The sequence below is a fragment of the Ochlerotatus camptorhynchus genome, unplaced genomic scaffold, assembly GCF_037179485.1.
Source record: "Ochlerotatus camptorhynchus isolate MF236.1 unplaced genomic scaffold, CSIRO-AGI_Acam_v1.1 ptg000215l, whole genome shotgun sequence".
Lineage (NCBI taxonomy): Eukaryota > Metazoa > Arthropoda > Insecta > Diptera > Culicidae > Ochlerotatus > Ochlerotatus camptorhynchus.
Window position 1 is genome coordinate 300,292 of NW_027040705.1, and position 26,332 is coordinate 326,623.

Genomic DNA, 26,332 nt, shown 5'->3' on the forward strand with positions numbered 1-26,332 from the left:
TTACATTTTGTGCAATGGTGGAGCCGACCTTTTTGGTCACTTTCATCCATTCTTTCTTCGACTCCAGCTCGTTCTTAAACACCTTGGACGATTTTCGAACTTTGGCCTTCATTATGGCCCAAAATTTTTCCACCGGACGAATCTCTGGTGAATTTCCCCCAAATTCACCAGAGATTCGTCCGGTGGAAAAATTTTGGGCCATAATGAAGGCCAAAGTTCGAAAATCGTCCAAGGTTTTTGGTACAAAAACAACGTTATTGTCTCTGTACCAATCCAACGTCGATCGCGCGTAATGGCATGATGCCAGGTCCGGCCAAAATAATGTCTCGCCTCCGTGTGACCGCAGGAAGGGCAACAGACGCTTCTGGAGGCACTCGGTGCGGTAAATTTCGCTGTTGATGGTACCCATTGTGATGTACGGTCTACCACATTGGCATATGGCCTGCAAGAGCAAGTATTTTTTGGCGAATTTGTCCACTTTCTTCTTTCTTATGTCTTCCGGAACATCAAACCGTGATTTGGCAACGTAGAACTCCAGCCCCGGTATCTGCTTTACGTCTGCGATACAGCTTCCTTGCGCGGGATTTGGCCGCCGTGTTTTGTTGATCACGCCGGTTCGGTGCCTTCCGGACCTTGAATACACGAAGCCCAGCTCGTTTCATGGTTTGCTGAACGAACCAGGCGAAACACTTTGCCTTAAGAGCCGCGTCGCGAACCGAAAGGTTCGGATTACGCTTGAAATAATCCAACACCTTCCGGGTCTTCACAGGGTCAGCTATCTTCGATTTTCTTCCACTTCCAGCCCGCCGCTCGGTCGTCTGGGACTCCTTAAACGATTTTATCACCGAGACACAGTTGTATGGGTGATTCCCAGTTGTCTTCCGATCCATCTCATGGTCGCAGTCGGATTTTCCATGACGGCGCGCAAAATTCTCCGGCGATTTTCTTCTTGTTTCGATGACATCTCAATAACCACTGAACCGGTTGTTATGAAACAATTCACTCCAAACTAGTTATACCCAGATTTTCATCAATTTTTACCCACGGATAAAAAAGTTACACACGGATAAAAATTGTGCATTTTTTTCGTGTACAAGCCTTAGTTGACCAAGAATTCCCACTGGAATCATAATATTTAGAAGTTTTCATTGATTTCAGTGATGCCATTGTTTGATAGTTACACTTATTGCCTTATGTTCAGACATGAAAAATTATTTACATTCATTTGCCTCTGACTTTTTTCATCAACAGAATTCCATAAAATGGTGTATGAAGCTTTTGTTGGTTTTGATATGGCAAATTTAAACGCTTAGTAATAAGAGAACTTTCCCAGCTTTAAGAGAAGATGATGATTTTTTTTTAAATACTTCTTGTTATTGTTCCTTATTGTTTTCTGAACAGCTTGTTAAGCTCAGAGAACTAACTAGATGAGAATTAAAGCTAATGGTCTTGCTTGAAGGATTTTTTTTTTATCGTTTGGAGTAGCACTTTTATGATTGAATAATGATTCAAATATCGCCTTGACAGCATAGAGTGGCTTTATTGAGTATTCTAGGTCTTCATTGGAAGCAAGGTTAGCTCGTAAAATTAGCTTCTCAGTAAAATTTTAGTATTGTAATGTTGCTGCTATTTCAGTTTAGATATAATCTACTGACAGAATTTTGGAGGTGAAAGCGCTGTTTTTACGATTTCCCACTGGAGGAATCCGCCCGCGAATTAGCTTTTGGTTAAGCGTATTATCCGGTATAATTTTCGTGTGGAGCTGGGTCTCACAATATGCATAAGCCAAAACAAATATAAGGGGATTAAGAACAAATGTTTCATATGTAAAATGCAGAGAGACCAGTAAACGGATAAAACCGGTAAAACCTGAGAATTTCAGGGTGTCCATCCAACCGGGAAATCCGGGAAAAAACGGGAATTCGGATCAAGGTTGCAAATACTGATTTCAGCTAAAATAATGGTTTTCGGCATTATAAAACCAAAAGATGGTATGATGGCATGTTTTACTTGTAACTTACAAGAAGAGGTTACAAAGTATGCGTTTGAAACATAAAACCTGTAAATTTTGCTTTCTATGAGATTTTCTGATCGCTGGGTGAGTGAGTGAGTGTGTGAAAAATCGCTGATTGTGACTCTAATGAAGTGAAATAAACAGTCAAATATGTCAAACACATTCATTGCAACCTCTTCTTGTATGCTACCAATTCAAAATATGATCATGGCATCTAATTATTTCATAATAAAAAAGAACGTTACGAAGCTACTTGAAGCTCGATTTTAAGATAGAGAAGCAGATTTTATGCATATAAAAACAGTGTCCGATCTCAAACTCTTTGCATGCCGAAAACAAATCATAAGATGATTGATTCAAAGATAAATTTAAAAAAATTTGTGCTAACCATAAGATTAGTCAGAACATCGTAGAATACCTTGGTTAGTCTGTAAAACATAAATATCTGAATCCATACCTCTCACGCCAAAGTCATGATTTCAAATCTCACCCGGATAAATTACGAATGATCCAAGAGTGTTAAAGTCACTCCGGTGGCATGAAAGTCATCCAAGAACAGTTTGCTTGCAGTTTGCTTGAAGCAGATTTTTTTGGCCCGTTGGTTCGATCCCGGGACGGGACTTGACAATCCAGCTTCTCGTTCTTCTTGATGTTTTTTTTAAAGAATGCCCGTCGAAAATTAGTGCATGGTGTTTGACGGAGTTGACCAATGATGCCAGGATTACATAATGATTTTTCTATTTTAATTTTAAATTGATTCGGAGTTTCTACCGCAGTTTAGCACCTTGTACATCATTTTTGCTTAACACAATAAAAACAACCAAGAATATCCATCGCTTAAAGCACAACGTGAACCCTATTTTCCAACTTTCCTTTCGCAAATATAAACAATTAACAACGCCATTGACGTCAACATTGATTCCGGCATCACTGTCAGCACTGCCTGTGATCCCTCTCACCTTTTTATTCTACGATTGCTACTGTTAAATCGACCAATCAGCAACTGGCTCGGATGTGACAGCAAATTGGCTAGAGATCGCTACCCGATTGTCAAGTCACGTCTCAGGTTCAATCATACGTCAATGTTGACAAGTCAGACAAAGATTGCAAGCTTTACGACATCAGCGAAAAAATTGTCAAGCGCGTAGTGTTGTCGAAAATTTTCTTGCTGTAATTTAATTGTTTCGTTTACGACTGAATGGTGCCGCTAAGGATTAGTATTGTTTTATTTATCGTTCGTCAGGTCCGTATTTTGTTAGCATGAGATATTTTAAAACCGGGTGTGTGGAATCCATCGATAAACCGTTATCCGAAGGCGGATCTAGATGATCAATATGTTAATGCAAATCTCATCTCTTATTTTTGCCAAAGTAAACGTATTGTAGAACAATTCTGCAAATATATGATTATCTATAAACGGTTATTTTTAACGCCTTTTTTGTTTGAAGCAGGGGGACGTTGGGTTGTTTTTTTTAATAGCCGAGAAAAAACCGTGAATTGTAAAATTGTATTTGATTGGACATCCTGGAATTTGAAGCCACCGCAAAAAAAAAACCTAAAGATGACAAATCTGGAGAAATATACCTCGTCCTCTCCAAAAAAAAAAAAAGATTTCGAGACCCTTGAACTGGGCTAGATTTGCAGTCATTTTGAAGAACTATTAAGAGAATTTTAGTTTTTTTACAAAACAAATTTGAGCCGATTTTAGGCATTTCAGAGAATATTTGCTAGGGAGCTTTAGGAAAATCTCTAAGATTGCTTTTACTAGATTTTCCAAGAGTGAAAAAGATTCCAGGATTCGTGAAAAATGCCAAGGGAAGCGAATTTTCCAAAATAATTCTGCAAAGATCTATAAAAAATTTTTGAAGATAATTCCAAACGCATTTCGAGTGAAAATTCCATGCAATTTCCAGAAGAATTTAAAGGAGAACACCAAGATAATTCTGAAAAAAATTGAAGTCAATACTCGGAATTTGGCTCTGCCCGATAGTGTTGATAACAAGTTTTGCTGATAAAAGCTAATAGGACAACCTTTAGAATTGCTGGTTGAAAATCTGAGGTGAATTGCATGAAAGAGTTTAAAATTCGAAGAGAATCTAAGGACGAATTTTAATAATTTTCAGGAGTGTTCTACAGAGAATTTCTGGACTGTTACAAACACATTTTCAAGAGACTTCCAGAGAGAATTTCAAATTTATTTTAGAAGAATTCTGAAAAGAACTCTCAACTCTCTTTGAGCAAAGACTTCGAACGTGTCGCAGAACCAAATTCAAGATCCTGCGAAGGTGCTGCTGTCTTAGAAATGCCCCATTTAACCATCGGCTCAATCGCATTAAGTTTTATGCTTAACTCAAATGTATATCGTTAAACCACGAAAATTTCCATAATTCCGGGAGAACACCGGAAAAATGCTAATCGAGATTTGCTGATCACCATGAAGATGGAGGAGATCTGGATGAATTTGACTCACTCGTTGATTTTAGACCTCATTGTTTACTCGGTGAGAACGTTTTTCATATTCTTTCAGTTTCTCGCCTGTTTCGTTCTACTGCTGCTGTCAGTTCCGAGGCTACTAGCAGTTATCTGCTTGGTCAACACTCGTTCAGAGTTATTTTTTTGGATGCTATCTTTTTGCATTCAGTAAAAGTTTAAAGTAAGTGAAAGTCGCAATACTTTCTGCTCCATAATGGATTCCTACACAAGGGGTGATCCCACAGAGATGTTTTTGCTCAATCCAGAAAAAGATAAAGATTGATGTTTTTCATAGTACCATATGATTTTCTTTGTAAAAATGCAGAGTTATATTACATTTCAATTGATCAACTTTTATTTTCACTGGACTAAGCGAGGTTAATCTAGGGGATTATCTTTGACGCAAAATGCTTAATATAAATCTTTTCAAAAATGATTTGCATGAACTAGATTTTAGGAATCTTTTAATTATTTATACAGAAGCATCAACATTTAACGGGGTTCAATAAACTTCAGAGATTTGAAAAGCTCATTGGACCAGCGTTGATTTAAAATCTTATGATACAATTCTGTTGGGATTCAAATTTTGAAAAAAATCATTTTTGTTTGTTCTGATCATGCCAAAAAAAATCATGGAAAATTTGAGGAAATTAAAATGCATTTCAATATCATTATAATAAATATTCTATTACTGGCTTACTTAGAAAAAATGTAAGCTATAAAAGGCAATTAAACATTTCCTTGAAAAATCAAGCGTGTTCAAGAATAGGAAAAAGTGTGGTTTGATAAAAATTGAATTTCTCTTTATATACAGTGTATCGCAAAATTGAGCGTACACCCTAGTGATTTTTTCTTTTGAAACATTGGAAATAGATATATTTTTTTTAAAATCTTGGCTGGTGGTTAAACAGATATTTATTGGATTTTCGCTATAGTTTTGGACTACATTGGAAGAACCTGTATGAAGTAACATTTATTTTAGTAAAACGGTCAATTTTCAACCTATTGGACGAAGTTTAAAAAAAAATAGTGGAATATTAATGATCTTTATTATGACTAAAAATGAGCAAAGTTTTAAGAAGTTTAGTCTAATTCGCGGAAACATTAAATGATGTCGTGAAAATCGCGAAGGGACTGATGTACTGTCACAAAAATCGTGGAATTCATTGTAATCTTTCCGTCCCGGATTATTTTGCTGTCATCAATTGTTCATTTGGCTCTCAATTTTTTACCGGTTCAAACCAAACACCCTGCAAATAATCAAGAAATGATCACAATTCCATAAGTCACACCGGATTTACACGGAAATTCCTTCAGGTCTGTCCAATGTGAGACATTTTCCTTTTTTCCCAATATGAACATAGCATTTTTCGTTGTCGAATAATAAACGAATCGTATATATGCGAGTAATTGCCATGTATACCGGATATTCTAGGTTCTCCAAATCGTCCTGGAGTTCAGTTGATTTGTTCTACTATATCAACCAAGACTGCAATAATGTTTGTAGTATCGAAATATGTCCAAACTTGATACTTGATCACCCAAGACTAATTCAATATCTGTAGTATCGAAATATGCCCAAACAAATTTGCAGTGTATATGTGGATCATGTCAACCTATTTCCTTGTATGCCAAATGTTCTAGGATTTCCAAATCGATATTTCGATACTACAGATATTATCCTAGTCCTTGTTGATCTAGTAAAACAAATTATCTGAACTGCAGGACGATTTGGAGAACCTAGATCATCTGGTATACGTGGAAATTATCATTTATCCATATAGACACTATGAATCTGTTTGGACATATTTCGATACTACAGACTTTATCCCAGTCATGGTTGATCTAGTAGAAAAAATCATCTGAACTCCAAAACGATGTCTTCTTCTTCTTATTCACATTTCAAGCTTATTGCTTAGTGCATATTAGCTTTTTGCGTGCTAAGTGTTCTAAATGCACTTCCACAGTTATTAATTGAGAGCTTTCGATGCCAATACCAATGAATGAATTCGAATATTGTGTGGCAAGCACAATGATACTCAATGCTCAGGGAAATCGAGAAAATTTCCAGATTCCCTCGACCGGACCGGGAATCGAACCCACCGCCTCCGGCTTGGTAATACCGTGCCTTTACTGACTGGGCTATGACGCCCACAGCGATTTGGAGAACTTAAAACATATGGTATTGGACTGATGCAAAATTTGAAATTTTCGCTCCACAGTGCTTAAACGGTTCCAAATTGGGTCCTGCTTAGCCTCCCAAAATTTGAACTACTTTAGTAAGAAACTGACTTGGCACAAACCATTTCAAGTTTATATGGGCATTACTATGGTAAAACTTATGTTTTTATTCATATCAATCTAACAATTCACCACATCACTATGCTTTTAAAAATGATAGCAGTTATTGTAGCAAATTTTCACAGATGTCTTATGATTATGCTCAATCAACTGTTCAGCAGGCAACATTGATGTTTATGGCGCGTAGAATAGAGCACAAATATCATGGCTACTATGTCACACTGCAGAATACAGTGTTGCCCACAGAACAGCTGCTTGATCATGCCATAAGATTATCAATCTCTTAAACAATTAATAACAATTTAATTTTACATTTGGCTGAAAAACGATATTCCACAAAGTTGTAGCTTAGATTTCCCGTAAGAATAGTTATAGAAATTTTCGAAAAAGCAATATGAAAAATGGGTAGAAGATAATGAACAAAAAGTTTGGATTTCCCATAGTAATTTCCATATAAACTTCGAATAGTTTGTGCCAAGTCAGTTTCTTACCAAATGAGTTAACATTTTGGGAGGCTAATCAGGACCTGATTTGAAACCGTTTGAGCACTGTGGAGCGAAAATTTCAAAGTTTGCATCAGTCTAATATGGTATACATGGCAATAGTTCATGCAAGATCCACATAGACTCTGTGCATCTGTCTGGAAATATTTCGATACTAAAGACATTGTCCCAATCTCTTGATGTAGTAGATCAAATTATCTGAACTCCAGGATGATTTGAACAACCTTGAAAATCTGGATTACTCGGAAATAGATCATGCATGATCCACATAGACACTTTGAATCTGATTGGACATTTTCCGATACTACAGACATTATTGCAGGCTTGTTTGATCTAGTAGAACAAATCAACTGATGTCCTGGACGATTTGAAAAACCTATAATTTTCGGTATACATAGTAATAAGTCGTGCATGATCAACAAAGTCACATATATACGATTTGGTTATGATTTGACAACGAAAAGTGCTAGGTTCATATCAGAAATAAAAAAAAAATATCATGAAAATGTCTCACCATTGGACAGAACCCTAGGAATATCCGTGTAAATACAGAACGCGACGTGACCAATCTCATAATGTAATGGTGTTTTATTGTGTTTACTAATTACTCAGAATTTATACTATACGTAAATAACTGAAGATGATACAATGTAACTTTTAAAAAAATCAAAAGTTACAAACGATACTCCTTTAGCTCAGTCGGTAAAGGCGAACCATAAATTGACCTTACCTAAAATGGTTAAAAATTGTTTATAATCCCTGCTAAACTTTAACTGAAATGGTTATGGAACTTTACATGAACGTTTAATGATAAAGTTTCAACCTTATGTATTATGGTTTTTTGGAACTGGACCTTACAAATAATGGGTTGTTAAGAACCATTACCATTCCAAATTCTTGTTTTCTCCATACATTTTCAGAAAGAGAACTATATAAGAACGTTTTTACTTATGATTTGAGAACATTAATGGTAATGGTTATGGTAGTCAGTAAGGTCCATTAATGGTTTTGTATTATCGCTCAACTTTACGTGGAATATATCGTGAATTGGTAATCAGTAAATTACAGGCAACCAATTCGCGATATATTCCACATAAAGTTGATCGATGTTACAAAACCATTCGTGGACCTTACTGACTACCATAACCATTACCATTAAAGTTCTCAAACCATAAGTTAAAAGGTTCTAATATAGTTCTCTTTCCGAAAATGTATGGAGAAAACAAGAATTTGGAACGGTAATGGTTCTTAACAACCCATTATTTGTAAGGTCCAGTTCCAAAAAACCATAATACATAAGGTTGAAACTTTATCATTAAACGTTCATGTAAAGTTCCATAACCATTTCAGTTAAAGTTTAGCAGGGATTATAAACAATTTTTAACCATTTTAGGTAAGGTCAATTTATGGTTCGCGTTTATGCGGGTTGACATGCCATGTAGTAGTATACAAATGCTATTTTTAGGCAATGAAAACAGTTTTTTTTTTCCGCGGATTAGTATTTGAAGTCGTGGATTTCTTTTGAGAAATCGCGGATTTCGCGGATCAAATTTAGAAAATCTTGTAACAACCCTGTGATTGTATTTTAGATATTAAAGTATTTCAAGAAAAAAAGCGTTTTTCTCAAATACCTCTTACTTTTAATAAACGCAACGAAATAAGTCCAATACTGTACCAACAATTGATAAATGTATGATGATTCAGTAACCGAAAATTCAGAAATGTATCTCTTTAAATTGGACTTTTACAGCTGTTTTTTCAAAAATTTAAGGACATCTGTACACTCAATTTTGAGATACACTGTATAACTGAAATTTGTGTGCATGTGTGATTTGAAATAGGCCCGAATTTTATACAAATTTATAGTTATACGATTCTTCTATGCGGTTTGATTGAACCTGATCGAAAGTTGGAGATTTCAGCAATCAATCAAATTAGATAGCACCCTCGTCGCACTGCTTGCAATCGACTACAGTTTGTACTATTTCGCAAAAAGGGAAATTTCCAAACGAATCGAACAAAATCTCTTTTTCGCGCGTGCCCCCCTTTCCGTGATCATCGTCGTCAGCGAGTGTGTTTAGCTTTAATTATAGTGCAATTAAAATCTCGTTTCATCGCCGATTCATTATTGTTTCCCTAACAATCTGACCGTGGAGAGCCAATCCATTCCTCCTCCCAGCTGTACACACTGGCGCTGGCTGCTACGCTGCGGCTGCTATGTAGGTAAATTGTCTGCGGATCTTCCTCCTCCTCCTCCTCCTTCCGTCCGTCCGTCAGTCAATATAAACACGAGCAAAAGTGCATTTTCTGAGCATCCCACTTACACCACACTTACACAGGCATACTTCAGGGTTAGGGTCAACAGGAACAGCGGCAACACTTGGAAATTGGTATCTTGGTCTCACGGTGTGACTAATCCTGACTGACTTTTATCCTTCAAATTGGTCTCATTGATTCATTCAATATCATCGATCATCATTTAATTATAAACAATCTGATCATTTTCTCTTTTTCTCTTTTTTTTTTTGGTTTGTGCCATACCGTTTTGGATGATCTTTTGGTGCAAAATTGCTCGCCAAAATGAAAACAAAATCCAATTGTGCGAAATTGGCCATTCATCATTCATGTATTTTAATTTATAAACCACACTCCAAAACACACAGAACTACTGGTGCCTGGTGACACATTGCACTCGGACCTGCGCTCGACCGTGGGTCGCCGTTTGGCCGAAGGACTATCTAACAGTGGCGACTTGGGCACCGATCGCGAAGATTCGCCCCTACAATCGAAGAGATCCAGTAGGTTTTGTTTTGTTTTGATTCCGTTGTTGTACACGCACTTCTAACTGTCGATTTTCCGTTTATTTGATTTAGTTAGTTTTTTTTCCAAATTGTGTCCTTTCTGTTGATGTGTTATCACGTTTATCGTTGTAATGCTTTTGCTGGTATTTAAAAAAAAAAACTCATCACGTTTCCACACCCACCTGTTGAACACATACACAAACAACGCAAGTTTCACATCCCTCTTTGTAAACCAGGTTAATCGACCAATCACCGCACAATGCATCACCGCATGATTCAACGCGCTTGTTCTAGGCATCATTATTCACCCGGTATTCATCTTGGGAAAATCTAAACACTAATTTACTCACTCCCATCCCACAAATCACATTGTCGCACGTGCAAAGTTGTAAATTGTACTACAAAGAACCGGCTCCTCTCTCTCGTGGTTGCCACTCGTCGTCATGTAGGCATCATTCGAATAGCATTTGTTGGCTAGATGTAACGAAGTGTGTCACGTTTCCGTTTCATTTACCGAAAGCGTTAACTCATCGTCATCTTCTCATTAGGCAAAAAAAAGTAGACTCACTCTCATCATCATGCGTGAAAATCAACGCTCATTTTGCTACCGTCTCTTACTTTTATCGCTTTATGTCTTCTGTCTAATGGATGCTAACTGTTTGTAGTGTGTTAATATTTGTTGCTTGCGTAGTTGAAAGCTTTAGTAAAAATACGTTAGATCTTAGGATGTCGGTCGATATATTAGCATATTTAACGAGATGACACTGGCGCAAATGCATCTCCCATGGCGATCTATTTTTGTATCATCAATACTTATCGAGTGACATTAACGTGTTTCTGGTGATCTTACCTGATGCCGGCTGCTGTAAAACGAAAAATTTGTACTGTGAACGATCAGTTCTCAGAGGCAAATAACCCATTGTTGATCCAGTTGGAGGTTATTTACAATTTCAAGAATTTTCTGGTTTAATATTTATTATCTTGACATCCCCCCTACATCCAACATTAGCGATATGCTTTTTTCGAACATCTTCTTACACCTAAGACATCTAAATGTAGGCAATGAATAACATGCTTAACGTCAAATATCAGTCTTAAAGTGGACATATTATACGCTCCTGGCATCGTCAACTTAAAGATCTCAAAGAGACACTGACGTACTCTAACGGAACTAACAACTCCATCTACCGTATAAAATGTCCACTTTAAGTCTTTAAATTATTTCAAAATCAGATCAGGAGAAATACCTATTTATTAAAATGAATTTTTCAAACAACAGCCATAAATATTCCTGCAATTTTACATACCAACCTAATTGTGGAAGAATGCATTGTTTGTCAGAAAAATGAACTGTTGACAGCTACTCAATACAAACGAAAATCGCCTTAATGACCATCTACATCTCGTTTTACGCTACTTGAGGAATTCCATTATATTCTTTCAAAATTCAAGCATGAAACCGGACAACTTTTAAGTACCTAATATTCAATTTAAAAAAAAAAAAACATGAAACTGGCTGATGGTTGCCCCTGCTAATGACAACGTGTTCTTTTTTCAACCTCTAGACGAACATGTGAAAAGGGTCAATGTGCCATATGTAAACAATGACTTAAGGTGATTCCTTGTACAATCCACAAATGGCCGCCACGTAGGCTATACATGCACTTCCACTTCGAATTTTCAATTACACAAATCCTGAAAATCGGTGCCCCATTTCACCTGAAATTGTTACTTCATGTATGCTGCAGTGCAGCAAACGTGGAGTAACAATTTGAATGCTACGCGTGTCGTAAAAGCTAATATTTGTGCACTTAAAGTTTCGAAGTGGATCCGAGAATAAGGATGTCACAGCGATTCACCTTAAAACGTCGATTTCTCCCGAATGACAACACATCTACGTTAACTTACTACGCCATCTGATAGAGCAAACTTCATGTACCAGATGCTGCTATTGACTTGCCTGAATGAGTCTCAATCCGCAAAAAATCGACGTTCAAAGTCATTGGAGCCAGTTCCACGTCATCTGACGAATCGATGTTATTTTTCCTTCTAACAGTAACAGGTCAAAGTTGTTGGATGCTGCTAGATAGCAATTAGCTTCGTAGCCTAGAATATTGTGTTTGCACTGTTGCTAACTTTTTTGGATGTTGCTTATGTAGTGATTTTGTGTTTATTTTTTTTTTTGATTCTGTAGAAGTGCATGTCCCAAACTGTCTTATAATACCTGTGTATTCTGTGTACTAAATGCAAACTTCTTACATGCATCCTAAACGTGTTGTTTATAGATAGCTGTACAGACGAATGTTCGATTCAAGTAGCTCAATATGTTGCACGTAAGAAGTCACAAATCTCCCAGTCTATCTTCTTCAGCAAAAGTAACTCAAGTGTACTATGAATCAACGTAATACTAACACACAATACGTACCTTCCTCCGGAACACGCCAACAGGTGCAACATGGGATGGCGAACAGGAACTCCGCCCGCATCCGAGTGCCATCAACGGGGACGACGATGACGAAGCCGGTTACTTCGAGCGATTGGGTGCCAAGACGGAAACCGCGCTGGAGAAGTTCTTCACCATTTGGGGCACCACCTGTGCCAAGCATCCCTGGATCGTGCTGCTGTTTGGTATGCTTTTATCAGATTAGTCTAGAACATGTGTATCATTATTTTATCCATCGCAGGTCTCCTGTTCATCGTGGCCATGGGATTCGGTATCAAGTTCCTGCACATCACCACCAACCCTGTCGAGCTGTGGGCATCGCCAAACTCGCGGTCCCGCGTCGAGCGCGAATACTTTGATTCACACTTTGAACCCTTCTACCGAATCGAGCAACTCATCATCAAAGCGGAGAACCTCTCCAACGTGGTCCACAACACTTCCAACGGTGCAATAGTGTTTGGACCGGTTTTCAACAAACAGTTCCTGTTGGATGTGTTCGAACTGCAGCAATCGATCAAAAATATTGAAGCGACCATGGAAAACAACAGTACGGTTGGATTGCAGGACATTTGCTTCGCACCTCTTACGGCGGACTACCGGGGTCCCACCGAGACAGAAGATTGTGTAGTGCAATCGCTGTGGGGTTACTTCCAGGATGACGTTGACACTTTTGAGGAAGAAGATGAAGACACGCAAGGGTTTTCGGTAACCTACCTCGACAGATTGATGCAATGTTTTGGCAATCCGTACAATCCGTTGTGTTTGGCTCCGTATGGTGGGCCGGTGGATCCCGCTATTGCTCTCGGTGGCATCCCGCAACCATCGTCAGCCGATGTGAAACCTAAATATGAGAATGCAAATGCCGTGATATTGACCTTCCTGGTAAGGAACTACCATGACAAAAGTAAACTGACGGCTGCACTGGCTTGGGAAGAGAGCTACGTGGCATTTATGAAGAACTGGACGCGGGCAAACATGAGCATTGCCTTCACCTCAGAGCGATCGATCGAAGACGAACTGCGACGGGAATCCCAATCGGATGTTTCGACTATTCTTGTTTCGTACATCATCATGTTTGCCTACATTGCTGTTTCGCTGGGGCATGTGAATCAGTGGAATCGAGCGTTGATCGATTCGAAGATCACGTTGGGCCTCGGTGGTGTAGTGATCGTACTGGCCTCAGTGGTAGCTTCTGTGGGTATCTTCGGCTACATCGGACTTCCGGCAACGCTGATCATCGTTGAAGTCATCCCGTTCTTGGTTCTCGCTGTCGGAGTAGATAATATTTTCATTCTCGTTCAGACCCATCAGAGAGACACTAAAAAGCCAACGGAAACTCACGCGGAACACATAGGACGAATTCTGGGCCGTGTAGGACCATCGATCCTATTGACGGCGGTCAGTGAAAGCTGTTGTTTCTTCCTGGGTGGCCTTTCCGATATGCCTGCTGTTCGTGCCTTCGCCTTGTACGCCGGTATGGCCTTACTGATTGACTTTTTCCTACAAATCACCTGCTTCGTGAGTCTGCTGGCTCTGGATACTGCTAGGCAAGCTGACAATCGGTATGATGTGCTATTTTTCCTGCGAGGCTCCAAGAAGGACGTTCCAGTCAATGCCAACAAGGAAGGTCTGCTGTACAAGTTCTTCAAGAGCATCTATGTGCCTTTCATCATGCAGAAACCGATTCGCGTGGGAGTGATGGTTGTGTTCTTCGGGTGGCTATGCTGGAGCATTTCCGTTGCTCCGCATATCGATATTGGTTTGGATCAGGAACTCTCCATGCCCGGTGATAGCTTTGTGCTCAAATACTTCCGCTATCTCGGTCAGTATCTTAGCATTGGACCACCGATGTACTTTGTTGTGAAGAGTGGACTGAACTATTCGCAACCGTACGATCAGAATTTGATATGCGGTGGACAGCACTGTAATCTGGATAGCTTGTCGACCCAGGTGTACATCGCTAGCAGACGTCCGGAGGAAACTTACATCTCACGCCCAGCTGCATCCTGGTTAGACGACTACATCGATTGGTCCGTGGCCTCGGATTTCTGCTGTAAGCAGTACCCTAACGGATCGTTCTGCCCTCATGACCGTAAGTGCTAACTAAATTTTCGAGAATATTATTTACCTACATACAGAAAACTTAATTGCGGTATTTTTTCCCCCCCAACAACCAGAGTCCTGTGGAAAATGTTCGATCAACATGACCTCTTGGAATCGACCAAACGAGCCGAGCTTCCAGCGATACGTATCCTTCTTCCTGCAGGACAACCCAGATGCAGATTGCGCTAAAGCCGGCCATGCAGCGTATGGAAGCGCAGTTAACCTCAAATCGATACCCAGCAGTAAGAACAGCGAGGTTGGCGCTTCCTACTTTATGGCATATCACACCATCCTGAAGACGTCGTCCGATTACTACGAAGCGTTGCGTTCCGCTCGGAAAGTTTCCGCCAACATTACCAGCACCATCCAAGCCAAGTTACGGCTGGAAGGGCGAAGTGAAGCGGAAATTCAAGAGGTTGAAGTATTCCCGTATTCGGTGTTCTACGTGTTCTACGAACAGTATTTGACCATGTGGCCGGACACGCTCAAGAGCATGGGCATTTCGGTACTGGCCATCTTTATCGTGACATTCCTGCTGATGGGCTTCGACATCCATTCGTCGGTGGTGGTCGTCATAACGATCACGATGATTGTCATCAACATCGGTGGGCTGATGTACCACTGGAGCATCTCGCTGAATGCCGTCTCGCTGGTGAATCTGGTGATGGCAGTCGGCATCAGTGTGGAGTTCTGCTCCCATCTGGTGCACAGTTTCTCCGTTTCGCTGGAGGAGACCCGGGAGAAACGGGCAGCCGATGCACTGACCAAAATGGGCAGCTCGGTGTTCTCCGGCATCACGCTGACCAAGTTCGGGGGAATCCTGGTGCTAGGGTTCGCCCAGAGCCAGATCTTCCAGGTGTTCTACTTTAGGATGTATCTGGGCATTGTGCTGTACGGTGCCGCCCATGGTCTCGTGTTCCTGCCGGTCCTGCTGAGCTACATCGGTAAGTAGAGAGATAGCGGTATATTGGCTGTGTGACAAATTCGAAGCAGATAAACCTACCTGTTTGTGAATGTCTGATGTTCGAGTATTGCCCTACTTTTAGGATAGTCTTATTTTCTGTTTACATTGTTTTAGACTAGAAACGTCCATTTACTTTCGTTTATTTAATTTTTTTATTTTTTTGTGTACACACTAGACCAGACATGTAGAATAAAACATTTTCCAAATTGAAACAAAACCAAACAAATGTGTCGATATAAATGTCACTGAGAGAACGCTCGTGTGTAGTGATACGATTTACGTAGCTAACAAATCTATGAACACCTCGTCATTCGTAATTCGTTCATGCTAGCTCTCGTGAGAAGGACTAACAGTGTTTTATCTACTGCATGCTAGAGAATTCATCCCTGTGTGAGTGTATGTGTGTCTGTGCGAGTGCGTGTTGGGTTGTTTGTATTTGTGAATTGTGCTGTCTTTGTAAAAGGGGTTCAAGTTTGTGTTGTTTTAACTGATGAAATCGAAAGAAGGGAAGAAAGGTAGTACTAGAATTAGGTACTGGTAAACATTTTGCGATTCTATAACATCGACAGACATGATTGTAGTTCCTTTGTATTACCGCAATCGACGTACTATATCAAAGAAGTACAACGGTAATACGATCATGTCTTTCATAAATGTTAGATATTTTGTGTGGAACACTACACTCAGAAAAGTAGACGCATGATTTACAAATGATCAGTTTTACGAAATTGCTCGGTGGTTTTTGGACCGATTTATAACCTTCAATTTTTGGAAGACTTCTATGGACCCTAGCTTGTAATGTAATATTTCAGATTTTCAACCAAGAACACAAAATAATGAGCAGTGAAAAAATTTAACATTCGACATAACCTAAAAACGGTGTCCGACAGTCGGACAAACATACTCTAACTAGAATAATTTTCGCGACGGATGCCTACAGATAGGGGACGACAGAGTAAGACGGCCACTCTAAACTTAAAGTAAAATTTAAGCAAAGCTATCTGTAAATTACGTGATAATGTAGTTTTTTGTCACAAGATAACATTTTGTTTTCTGGATTAAATGCCATTTGAATCATGGCATATTGTTCAGTACTTTCTGGAAAATTTTATTTTTTTAGCATAATAATTATAATAATAATAAAAAGTTACAGCTATCCATGTGTGTGCCATTTTTATTGAATACACCCTTTAACACTCCGAATACGATGCCTCCGAAAAACGTGTAACGGCAAGTTTGCAATGGCATAACTTAGTCATTTCTTGATGAATTTCCAAAATTGTGGTACTTCTAGAATTCCTAGAATCTGTAAATGATTTTGATTGTAAAAAGATTAAAAATAGGGTCGTCTACTTTAACCAAAAGCCAAAAGAGTCGTTACACGTTTTTTTTAAAGGAGTGTTTATAGGCTTAGCAAGTGGCCTAGTATCCAAACATTAGATTAATGGGTAAAAATGTTCATAATTAGCCAAAATACAGTCATGGTTCCTATATATGGATCCTGGAGACAACGGAACGGTCCTACGGAAGATTCGGAACATCCGTAAAAGTGGTCTATTCATGAAACTGATCCTAGAGTTCCGCGATTTTTTCGAAAACACGTGGAACTGAGATATAAGAAAGAATTTTGGGTTGATCCGGAACATCCGTAAAAGTGATTCATCCATGTAACTGTGATATAAGAAAAAAATTAGGGTCATGAAATAAACATGGTCCCGGATGGCCATGAGACCCTCCTCCGGAAGATCCGAAAGATCCTTTAAAGTGGTCCATCCATGAAACTGATCCTAGAGCTTCGCAGTTCTTTCGAAAACACGTGGGACTGTAATATGAGAAAGAATTTGAGGTCGTGACATAAATATGGACCCGGTTGGCTATGGAACCGTCCTTTGGAAGGTTCGGATCATCGGTAAAATTGGTTCATCCATGAAACTTCTCAGCAGTTTCTTTTTATCTCTTGGAACTGTGATATAAGAAAAAAATGGACATGAGATCTTCCTCTGGAAGATCTAGGACATCCTTAAAAGTGGTAAATTCTTGAAACTAATCCTAGAGCTCCGCAGTTTATTTAAAAAGATTAGGAACTGTGTTATAAGAATGAATTTGGGGTCGTGACATAAACATGAACCTGGATGGCGATTGGACCGTCATTTGAAAGATCCGGAACATCCGTGTTTCATAGATGAAACTGTGAAAAAACCGTGATTTTTTTTTCGAAAACTTCACAGTTCGAAGTGTTTTCAAGAAATTTGCGAAGTTCAAGAATCAGTATCATCGATGCACCACTTTTACGGATCTTCCTGAAGACGGTTTCATGGTCATTCGGGTCCATGTTTATGTTACGACCCCAAATTATTTCTTATATCACAGTTCCACATGTTCTGGATATCACAGTTCCACATGTTCTGGATGTTACAGGTATTCCAGACGACGATCCCATGGCCGTGCAGGTACATGTTTATGCCATGACCCCAAATTATTTCTTATATCACAGCTGCTAATGTTTATGAAAAAAAAAATTGGGAAGCTCTAGGATCAGATTCATTGGTTGACCTCTTTTACTGATGTTCCGGACCTACCAGAGGACGGCCTCATGGCCATCTTTGTCCATGTTTATGTCATGACGCAAAATTCTTTATTATATCACAATTTAAAATGCTTTCGAAAAAAAACGGAGGTCTAAGATCAGTTTCATGGATTGACCATTTTTAAGAATGTTCCAAATCTTCCGGAGGACGGTCCCATGGCCTTTTAGGTACATGTTTATGTCACGACCCTTAATTAATTTATATATGCCAGTCCCAAGTGTTTTCGAAAAAAAAAACCTGGAGCTCTAGGATCAGATTCATAGATTGAACACTTTTACGGATGTTCCTGAACGCAAATTTTTTCTTATATCACATTTCCAAATGTTTTCGAAAAAAAAAACACAGAGTTCTATGATCAGGTTTATGGATAGTCCACTTTTACGGATGTTCCGGATCTTTCGAGGACCGTTCCGTTATCTCCAGGTTCCATGTATAGGAACCATGACTGTATTCTGGCTAGTTATGAACATTTGTGCCCATTAATCTAAATGATGGTTCTTAAACCGCTTGCAAAACCCAAAAACACACCTTTAAAAAAACGTGTAACGACTCTTTTCGCTTTTGACGACCCTATTTTTAATTTTTCTGCAATTAAAATAATCTACAGAGCCTAGGAATTCTAGAGGTACCACAATTTTGGAAATTCATCAAGAAAGTTATATCATTGCAAACTTGCTGTTACACGTTTTTCGAAGGCTTCGTAGTCGGCGTAAAGTATTTTACCCACCGTATTCGGAGTGTTAAAGCATTCCGCGAAATAGAAAAATGGTACCGTAAAACGGGGTAACTTTGATAGTTTTTTGCAGTAAACTTTAAATATTTTTTACAGCAATTCATGTTTTTCAAATTTTATTTTTTTAAACAAGTACTGATGAACCTAGAGTCAATTCGTTAATATTATGTTTAACGGAAATTAGAGCATTTGCAGTTTTTTTTTAGTCTTGTGACCAGTGCTTTAAATTTTTATATCATTCGATTGAAGATGAACCAATACAACCATTCAATCAATTCTGTGTAAACGAATTCTCACATGACCATAATTTGAAGAGCCCCTTTCCCATTCGAAGCTCATTGTCACTGTCAATTGAGTCACTCAGTATAATTTGATATACGACAGTGGAGTATGGAAGAAATCCAGCAAAATGGTCCCGAACAGACAAGTCGACCCGATGTCGGATCAATGTAAGGCTAATTTAAGGTCAATGTCGACCCAATGTCGTGTTGTTGCCGGGTCAATTTTAAGTTTATGTCGGGTCAACATCGGGTTGGGGTTTGATAGAAGTCAGGTTGGAGTCGGGTTGGCTTCGCTTTTTTGCCGGAATGTCAACCAGAGCTCCGTTTGTGTGTAGGTTACACTCAATTGAATGATATATAGCGTTTCTCAAATGAGAATGATCCATGCCTTCGTCAAATGACTAAGCAACTGATACCACCCATTCGGAGGAGGTTCCCTTTGATAGCGAATAGCTACTTTTCTCATTTTCATCAAAAATGCTCAACTGATTTTGAGAATTTACAGCACTTCTCGTGACCGAACATCAGTATTTTGATTTGGGGTGCCTTGAGTTCCCAGAAATCATCGATAGAATTCATTGCTTACAAAAGCTGTTTTGCCCTAATTCCAGCTCTATCTAGATTTATTAAATTTATCTAGATGAACGCGTCATTGGGACGGTACTAATGGATATTTTTGGTCGCTATTGAAAATTTAGTCGATTGCTGAATTTATGTACGGGGCCAAATTAGGGGCATTAAGCCCAACATTACATCCATTTCCCCTACTTCAAAGTTTTGGTGAAATGCGTGGAATTAGGTGCCGCGTATAATTATGGCACTTCACGGTATATCACAAAATAGACTTCCACGAAATGTCGCACATGCGTTACATGTGCTTCCCATGAAAACAAATTTTGTTCAGTATTGATCAGTTTTATCCTATTCTAGTACTACCTTTCAATTCGTACTCTCAACAACCAGCACGTCGTGTATGCCTTCGTTCGTTCGTTCGTCATGTATTCCGAAATCCACATATCTAAATTATCTTTATCGTCTTTTTCTCATCCTTTTCTGACCGTTCCCACACACACCCACACACACAACTAAAAAACTGCAATCAAATTTATGGGTAAAATTTGATACCGTCCTTGGGAATTCCTCGAAATTTCAAATCCACCCTCACGCATACCGGCTCGCCGCGCGCAATCATCCCATACCCATGGAAACCGTTTGAATTTCGGCTACGTCAGGCGCCCCCATCAACAAGGTGAAACTGGCCAACCACCGACGGCAGGCGATGCAGGACACCCAGGAAACGTCACTCTCAACCGTAAGCAAACCGATCCGTACTTGTTCTTGTTGTTTTTGCTATGATTGTTGTTGTACTAGTTCCATCATCCATCCGACGAACATCACATTGCTTGAGCGCACCGCCTCGGTACTAGAGGAATGCACTGCTGCCGGTCTTAGTGATAACAGTAGTACTAGCACGAAAAGCATTAATTTTGTATGTTCCACTAGCAACAGTAGCATACGGTGTGACGAGACCCGTCGGTACTTCTTCGGGACGGTGCCTGTACATAGTGATTTCGACGGAGACTACAAACGGTCGACGCGGGGTGGTGGTAGTAAAGGGGACAGTGGCAAAAAGGGGATCGGGCTGGTCACATTCTGGAAGAGGATTATCCGTTGGGGCAACCGGGAAGCCTACAATCCGGCCAGCAACAGTACGGTCTACTCCAATCCAGAATACTGTCTGGGAGCAACGCTGAAGCTTTAAAATTGGATTGTGTGTTCATGCGTAGCGAGTAGTTTTAGCACCATTTTTTTCCGTTTTGGTAATCATTTTCATTTACAGTTCCTTTTCTAACAACGGCTTGCATGAATGTTTGTCTTGTCTTACGCGTTTCATTAGCATTTTTGCAATTCATTTAAGTTCCTTTTCTTGGTTTCATTAGACTAGCTCATTCCAATATTCTAACTGCTTTTTACTGGTTTCTGACATTTATATGGCATATTTATTCACACCGTTTGACATGTTTTCGTTCAACTTCAACTTCTCTAAGAGAAAACCCTTGAATAGTAACAACAATGCATCTCAACTATCCAGTGGTGATAGGTGTCCGGATGATCTACTCGGTTATTAACAAAGCATTCTTCAACTCTTCCAGCTAAGCTCCGGCTGAACTTGCTTCTTCTGTACAAAGAATTTTTAGAATCACGCCAATCACCTTTTAAGCGATTTAAGCGAGTCGAAACAGCACTCGCAAAAACTTTACACCTGACAAGCTACTTAGTCTATATACGCTCTAATGGGAATCCTGTTGCACTGCCATCACAATATTACCAAACACCGTGCAATCATTGCAACTTCTAGTACCTGATTTTCGACCACCAAAAAAATAAAAAAAAGGAATCGAAATTCAATGCAACTTAGGATAGGTTTAGTTTTAAACAGCAAGCAATATACAACGCCCTCGTGTATGATTTTTTGTATTTCGCATTTCGTATTGTTCTGTTCTTTTCTTTTTTACAGCGCTGGGATGAAAGAATCTTTATGTTTGACCAAGTCGAAGCCGATGTCCATGGTTAATAAGTATACTCCGTGTAGTCTCTCTGTTGTAGTAGATAAGCGCAATACCAAAAACACAACAGTCGTCTCCCTCACTGAGTCTGTTTGTCTGTTCTTAGTACCAATATGCTAGAAACAAAATTGTAAAGTAATCCCACGTGTTAAGTGTATGTGTAACTCACAAAAGACAGCTCAGCTTCCCTACGTGATAATGGGTTTCGTGGACCTCCTCGGACCTATCCAGTACATCCAGTGGCTTAATGCAATCTTCCGTGAAGAAATCGTGACTGTATTTTCCTACTTGTGAATGTAGTATGTCTTCCTCGTGCTTGTGTAAACGTAGCTCCGTACTCTATCGAATTGAGAGAACCTTCGCGACCAGAAACAAACGTAGAATAAGTGCGCTAGCGAAAAGACTTGACACTAATTGGCAATGTATACATATTCGATCGGCACAGCAGCAAAGGTTGGTACTAGATCATCATCTCCTATTAGGCAATAGGTAGCGCGTAGTGAAATTAAAAAAAAAATAGTGAGGGTTAACTGACTTTAGTACTAATAGGAAGCACTTGCCTATGATTGCAGTCTTTTGGCGGATTTCCAGCAGCTTTTCATTTCCAACTACCTTTCGACTAGAAATTTACATTTGAGGCATTTGTGAGATTTCCTTTTCGGTTTATTCGATTTACTACAAAGTGGTTCAAATTCCTTAAAATCTGTAAAATATTTTTGTGTGCAACCAATCATTTTTAAAACAAAGCCTAAACATTTCCACATATGTTAGAATAGACGGTGGGTAGAAGACTGCATGTAAATAATGTAAATACAACACTTTCATAGAATTAGAAACTTATGATATATTATAAATTATGAATAGATGGTAGCCTGTAGTTTTTTCATTTTCAGCGTGAAGGATCTTATTTAAAACGTTAATTCGCTGTTTTTTTTAATTAATTTTGACATGTTCTGCAAAGAAGATGGCGGCGATTGTGAAAATTCAGAAAATTTAAAATTCGTACGAAATTAACTATACAATCTGTGGCATTTCTCAAGATTTCTGTGGTCAACAAAATTATATTTTATAGCATTTTTTCCTGTATCTTTGGAATCATGAACAGTAACAATGACTCACAAATCTATAAAAAATCAGGATCTCGTAGATCTCAATACAATTTTCACGAATCGGAGTTGGACTTTTTTTGTTCGAGATCTCGGCTTAGAAAAAAAAGGTCTAATCTCTGTACTATCGAAATTCGGATCAAAATATTTCAAAATAACCATTTGGCATACTAGCGGAAACACATTTCTTTACATCGATACACAGTTCTCTGGCCTTTTTTTATATCATGGGCTGTACTTCAACTGAATATGAAAGAAGAGCTCATGATCAATAGAAGACAAAATAATAATGAAAATGGGTATTCTCCCTTCTTTTAAGCATGAGCTGTTTTTTCATGTTTTTGAAAAACAGATCAGGATGAAAATGCAGTAATATATAAAAATCGAATGTATGTCAAATGGTTATTATACCAAATAGGATACTCCCCTCAGTTTACAAAGGGCACACTTTTGACGGTTTCTGATATGGTATTTTTTCGATTCTATCTTTTGAAGGATAGGATCATAAAGGGTGATACGGTCAAAATTTGGTCAATATCAACTTGACGTATTTCTTTCAATTTTGCATTTAAAAAACCTGAACACCCCTCATTTTGAAGGTGTGTGTGTGTAGAATGTTGCTCCTATTTTGATTTTGGAATTCACTCTTCAGTTGTCAAAATGCCGTCCAAGCAAGAAGAGCAGCGTATCAAAATTTTGCTCGCGCATCGCGAAAATCCGAGCTACTCGCACGCAAAGTTGGCAAAATCGCTAAAAGTTGCCAAATCAACCGTTACAAATGTAATTAAAGTGTTTGGGGAACGTTTGTCGACAGCTAGGAAGTCTGGATCGGGGGGAAATCGAAAACCGGAAGCCGCTGAGACGACAAAGTAGTTTCAAGCGAAACCCTAACCTCTCTCTCCGAGATGCCGCAAATAAGCTGGGTGTATCGTCTACAACCGTGCATCGAGCCAAAAAACGAGCCGGACTATCGACTTACAAGAAGGTAGTGACTCCAAATCGCGATGATAAACAAAATACGACGGCCAAAGCGCGATCCCGGAGGCTGTACACGACGATGCTGACGAAGTTTGACTGCGTGGTAATGGACGACGAAACCTACGTCAAAGCCGACTACAAGCAGCTTCCGGGACAGGAGTTTTATACGGCAAAAGGAAGGGGAAAGGTAGCAAATGTTTTCAAGCACATGAAACTGTCAAAGTTCGCAAAGAAATATCTGGTTTGGCAAGCCATCTGTAAAAAGCAGCATTTTCATAGCTTCCGGGACTGTCAACCAAGAAATTTACGTGAAAAGTGTTTGAATAAACGTCTGCTGCCTTTCCTGAAGAAACACGGTTGTTCCGTACTGTTTTGGCCGGATTTGACATCTTGCCATTACGGTAAAAAGGCCATGGAGTGGTACGCCGCCAACAACGTGCAGGTGGTTCCCAAGGACAAGAACCCTCCCAACACGCCAGAGCTCCGCCCAATTGAGAAATACTGGGCTATTGTCAAGCGGAACCTAAAGAAGACCAAAAAAACTGCTAAGGGCGAGCAGCAGTTCAAGGCAAACTGGCTTTCTGCGGCGTAGAAGGTGGCTGTACAAAATCTGATGGCAGGGGTCAAGCGTAAGGCCCGGCAATTCGGATTTGGAAAAGCGGAAGCCTAACTGAATATTTTTCCTGAATTTTATACTAATTGAACTTGAAAAAGAAATTTAATTTGATTTTTTAAATAAACGATTTCACCGATTTACACGCGTTTTCCCTTGACCAAATATTGACCGTATCACCCTTTAATGTACCTTTTGTTATTTCGCGTTTATACGAGTTTTTGAAGTAGAAATTCCTCAAGAAACCTTTCAATGCGATTAATGAAGCATTTCTACAGCTAATAATCAGTGTATATTCATAAAAGCTTTCCTTGCAGTAAGTTTTTTTTTAAATGCGCCTCAGAACCCAATTGTTGCACGCATCATTTGCATTGTAATTCTATTATTGCACACATCGTATCTAATATTTGTCCACCCATAAAATATGGTTCAATGCATCTTAAAATGAATGTCTTCAGCAAGAAGAATCATTCAGTGATCCTTCTTGTGTAATTACGATATAAATTATTTCGTTCATTTTATTGAACCAGTCAACAATAGAAGTAAAATATTCGCAGCAGCTGTTTTATATGAAACGTTACATACCTTTAGGCGTTATACAGGACCAAGAGTTTAAATGTGATCCAATTAGGCCGGAACAAATCACAAGTTTTTCTTCTGTCAACAAGACATTTCACGCATAAGCTTTTGTTTCCTTTCAGAACATTGGTAATAATGTAGATCAATAGGATCAAAGCAACTGATTTTGGGTTTTGATAAATTCCGGGTAAACCATCCATCGGAATACCACAAACGTAATAGTTCTTATCGAAAAAAAAAACGTTCTGTTTTCGATAGATCCTCCTTATTCAAATATAATATGGCAGAACAGGAAACCCAAATCGATATGAAAATACCTACTTTGTGAATTTAACCCAGTTTTCTCAACAATTGTGCGTACTAGACGTATGGATTCAGGAAGGTCTATTCAACCAAATTCAATCCTAATATTTAACGGAAGGAGTCAAAATCAATCTTGGCTGAACATAAAAACCATATTTTTAATAAAAATACATAGTTTTGTCAATTTCAACCTGGCTTTGTGTATGCTTAAAAAAAATCACGTATGAATTCAGCAAGGTCCATTCTATAAAATCCAAACATAACTTTCAAATGGTCCGCATCAAAATCCAACTTAGCTGAAATAGGAAACCGAAATTTATATAAAAAATATACTTTTCGAAATACAAAACCCGATTCAACCTTCACGTATGGATTCAGCAAGGTCCATTCTATAAAATACAAGCCTATTTTTCAAAGATGTGAGCAGAAATTCGGTTCGGCAGAACAGAAAAATCAAATTTCTATGAAAATACGTACTTTTGTGAATATTATCCAGGTTCAACCTTCACGTATGGATTCAGCAAGGTCAATTCTATAAAATCTATAAACGTACGAAAATACGTATGGATTCAGAAATTCTATAAAATCCAGTCTATGTTCAATGGAAGGAGCCGAAATTCAACCTTTTTTCCTTGATTTTTTTTTTCCATCGAACTTGTTTTCCATGCTGAGCACCAATGCTACCGACGCCAGGGAGGCAGCTCCCACACCTGGACCCTACATATCGATCCATCAACTCATGAACCGGGGATCAACGGCTTTACTTCCCTTCTGAAGGAAGGCGTGATCAAAGATGTTACGCCTCAGAACATCCCAGTGGCGCCGACTGGGATTGAACCCAGGCCAGCTGGGATGAGAGGCAATCACGCTTACCACCACACCACCGGCGCCGCTGAAATTCAACTTGGCTGAACAGGAAACGCAAATTTCTATGAATAAACCTACTTTTGATAATTTGAACCCACTTTTCTAAACAATTGTGC

General features: G+C 39.0%; 1 protein-coding gene across 4 annotated transcripts in view; it reads left to right on the forward strand.

Moving 5' to 3' along the window:
• Positions 1 to 26,332, forward strand: part of Npc1a (Niemann-Pick type C-1a) — a 123,919-nt gene that overhangs the window by 86,343 nt on the left and 11,244 nt on the right. Inside the window, exons 6-11 of one of the 4 annotated variants that reach the window (XM_065224754.1) lie at positions 9,954 to 10,088; positions 12,540 to 12,719; positions 12,776 to 14,626; positions 14,712 to 15,581; positions 20,436 to 20,515; positions 21,722 to 21,773. In XM_065224754.1, the coding sequence (XP_065080826.1) occupies positions 9,954 to 10,088; positions 12,540 to 12,719; positions 12,776 to 14,626; positions 14,712 to 15,581; positions 20,436 to 20,515; positions 21,722 to 21,773 (3,168 nt within the window). The remainder of the gene's footprint in view (positions 1 to 9,953; positions 10,089 to 12,539; positions 12,720 to 12,775; positions 14,627 to 14,711; positions 15,582 to 20,435; positions 20,516 to 21,721; positions 21,774 to 26,332) is intronic. The other 3 variants (XM_065224756.1, XM_065224757.1, XM_065224755.1) reach the window with 3 other exon arrangements.